At 39.9% G+C, this 3,789-nt stretch overlaps 1 protein-coding gene across 1 annotated transcript in view; it reads right to left on the reverse strand.

Moving 5' to 3' along the window:
• The window catches only part of prkdc (protein kinase, DNA-activated, catalytic subunit), a 139,607-nt gene that overhangs the window by 45,686 nt on the left and 90,132 nt on the right, over positions 1-3,789 (reverse strand). The window contains exon 72 of the mRNA XM_020587171.1: positions 2,117-2,300. Coding sequence (XP_020442827.1) covers positions 2,117-2,300 — 184 coding nt within the window. The remainder of the gene's footprint in view (positions 1-2,116; positions 2,301-3,789) is intronic.

Genomic DNA, 3,789 nt, shown 5'->3' on the forward strand with positions numbered 1-3,789 from the left:
GATGTAGCAATCCCAAGCGATAGCAACATCAGGAAGAAGGAACACGAGAAGCTTGAGAAATACCAAGGGCTGAAAGAAGAGCTAGAAAAGATGTGGAAGGTGAAGGCACAAGTGGTCCCTGTGGTAATAGGAACATTGGGGGATATGTGTGTGTGTGTGTGTGTGTGTATAGTTTGTTAGCATCAAAACATGTATTTTAATTTCATGCACTACAGCAGCAAAACAACTTTAAATTCTTTTTTGGAAAAACCTGTGTAATAGTTAAGAATCAAACTTTTTCTAACCACAACGGGTCAAGTTAATTGTTGTTACAGTCCATTTACCAGAAAATCTGACACTAACTACAATATGAACTATCAAACCTAAACCTTTGCTGTAACTGCCCTGTGGCGTTCATTAACCCTGTCCTCACTCGTTTTGCTGTTTGCTCCCTACTGGGGGGTCATGCTGCAGCTGCAGATGCTCACAACAGTGAGGTCATTTCTTCACAACATTGAAATTAATAAATCTACTTTACCATTCAGTGAATGCCATTTTAATAAATCACTGATGGTTTCTGAACTATGAACCTAGCTTTATCTAAAGGTGGAATCATAGTACAGAAACTGTACTAGTGAAAGTCACCAACAATCTCCTCCTAGTATCAGATAAAGGACTTGTCTCTATAATTGTCCTCTCAGTGCTGCTTACTGCAGAGACTTGAACATGTTATTGAGATTAAAGGAACTGCACTAAGTAGGTTCAAACCTTATTTATCAGAAAGATTTCAATTTGTTTATGTTAATGATGAATTTTCTACACAGACTGAACTTAGTCACGGCGTTCCACATGGCTCTGTGCTAGGTCCAATTCTCTTCACTTTATATATGCTCCCTTTAGGCAATATCTTCAGGAAGCACAACATAAATTTTCATTGCTATGCAGTTGATATATTTATTTATCTATGAACCCAGATGAATCAGATCAATTAGTCAAACATAAAACATAAAGACCATAATGATCTGTAATTTTCTACATTTAAACTCTGACAAAACTGAAGTCATTGTATTTGGGCCTGAAAACCTTAGAAATCTTCTGTCTAATCATATGGTTACTGTAGATGACAGCTCTGGCCTCCAGTCCTACTGTGAGGAACCTTGGAGTCACTTTTGACCAGGATATGTCCTTTAAATCACACATAAACCACATCTCTCGAACTGCCTTTTTTCACCTGCGCAATATCGCCGAAATCAGGAGCATCCTGTCTCAAAGTGATGCTGAAAAACTGGTCCATGCATTTGTTACTTCCAGGCTGTACCTCTTTGCTATCAGGATGTCCCCATAATTCCCTACAACACCTCCCATTACTCCAACATGCTGCTGCCTGAGTACTGACAGGAACTAGTACGTGGAATCATATCTCTCCCTTATGGGCTTCTCTCCACTGGCTCCCTGTACGGTGACGGTGATCGTGATCATGATGATGATGATGATAATAATAAGGCCTAGACCTAACTTTGTAAAGTGTCTTCAGATGACTTGTTGTGATTTGGTGCTATGCCAATAAAACTGCATTGAATTGTTGCACTGCTACAGATCTCACAGATCACACTACACCAGCAGTCAACTGTGTGAGGCTGAGCACTCATCCTCGTGTTATCAAATATAACACAGGTTCTTACTTTAACATGATGGACACCAGAAGACTAAACAAAGGACAAACTGTTCCCCTTTCTTTGCGAGTACTGACCAGCAAATATCACTTTTTGCAGTTGTTTCTTTTACTTCAGAGTGGTTAAGCAGGTCCACCATGTTTGGTCACAACAAAATTTTTCCCCCAAACTTTATTTACATAAAATGTAATAGGCTACATAACATATACGGTCTTGCTACATTATCAACAGTTTGTAAACTAAACAGAGAACATGAATGACAGGTTTGATAAGGGATTTGTTTGGGCATGAAGCTCAATGAACCCAGAATTGGAACCGAATCCAAAACAGAACTGGCAATCAGAGCCCAGCCCTAAGCAGGATGATCTGCGTCAACCCGGGAGGGTATGCCAGGCAAAGTACAAGGTATACTGCTCGTTAGGTTCTGACAGTGGAAACACAGCGTTATGAGCACTGTTACTTACTGTTATCAGTCTGTTCCTCCTCTCGTAGTTCTTTGTCACAGAAGACAGCCAAAGTCATGTATGCATCTACAATGCTGCTGGTTTCCACACAGTCCTTGGTATAAGACTGAAGCTCCTCATCAGCCTTTCTGGCAGCATCACATAACAACTTCAGCGCTTGAGCCTGCAGCCCTACTGCCACATTCTGTAGGACAAACACACATCAGCAAACTAATCTGCCCATATTCTAGGTACATACAGTAAGGTACTTCTGAAAACTACAAAGCAGGGTTAGCAGGTCATAATTTGCTGTCATTGCCCATGTACAGACTTTTCAAATTCAGATACATGAATCACAGTTTAGCTCTAGCAGTTCACACCACTAGGATACAGATTGTGTCATTTGAATAACTGTCATGAGAATTACATTATTAAATATGTTTTAAACTGTGTTTTAATCAGTATATTAACCAACATATGCTATTCAGTGGATTTTAAACTTTCAGAACAGAGACCTGTGAGAAACCGCTTGTGTGAGCTGAAGGACATGTCTTATCTTTCTTCTTGAACTCTGTGTGCTGTGACACATTCAACTACAGGATGTTCCAGATTTAAAGGGGCCCAGCCATAAACTGTGAAGATAGACATGCGCTTGTTTGTTTAGTGTCTAAGGGGTTATCAGGGTAACCCCTCTCAATTTCTATTATGCTGTTTAAATCTACTTTATAGCTTGATTAGTGTCTGGGTTGTGTTATTAGGGAGTGCCCTTTCAACTATATATTGTGTTGTTTAGACTTACAGTGGATATAAAAAGTCTACACACCCCTGTTAAAATGCCAGGTTTCTGTGATGTAAAAAAACGAGACCAAGATAAATAATTCCAGAACTTTAGCCACCTTTAATGTGACCTATAACTTGTACAGCTCAATTGAAAATAAACTGAAATCTGTTTTTCAGTGGGAAGTAAAAATAAAAAACTAAAATAATGTGGTTGCATTAGTGTGCACACCTTCTTACTGTGGGGCTGTGACTGTTGTCAGAATTAAGCAGTCACATTCAAACTCATGTTAAATAGGAGTCAGTACACCTGCCATCAATTAACCTGCCATCTGATTAACCCCATATAAAGTTCAGCTGTTCCAGTAGGCTATTCCTGACATTTTCCTAGTCGCATCCTACAGCAAAAGCCATGGTCCGCAGAGAACTTCCAAAGCATCAGAGGGATCTCATTGTTAAAAGGTATCAATCAGGAGAAGGGTACAAAAGAATTTCCAAGGCATTAGATATACCATGGAACACAGTGAAGTCAGTCATCATCAAGTGGAGAAAATATGGTGCAACAGTGACATTACCAAGAGCTGAACGTCCCTCCAAAATTGATGAAAAGACAAGGAGAAAACTGGTCAGGGAGGCTGCCAAGAGGCCTACAGCAACATTAAAGGAGCTGCAGGAATTCCTGGCAAGTACTGGTTGTGTAGTACATGTGACAACAATCTCCTGTATTCTTCATTTGTCTGGGCTATGGGGTAGAGTGGCAAGACAGAAGCCTTTTCTTACAAAGAAAAATATCCATGCCCGGTTACATTTTGCAAACACACATTTGAAGTCTCCCAAAGGCATTTGGGAAAAGGTGCTATGGTCTGATGAAACCAAGGTTAAACTTTTTGGCCATAATTCCAAAAGGTATGTTTGGC

The sequence above is a fragment of the Monopterus albus genome, unplaced genomic scaffold, assembly GCF_001952655.1.
Source record: "Monopterus albus unplaced genomic scaffold, M_albus_1.0 scaffold442.1, whole genome shotgun sequence".
In the NCBI taxonomy this organism is placed as follows: Eukaryota; Metazoa; Chordata; class Actinopteri; order Synbranchiformes; family Synbranchidae; genus Monopterus; species Monopterus albus.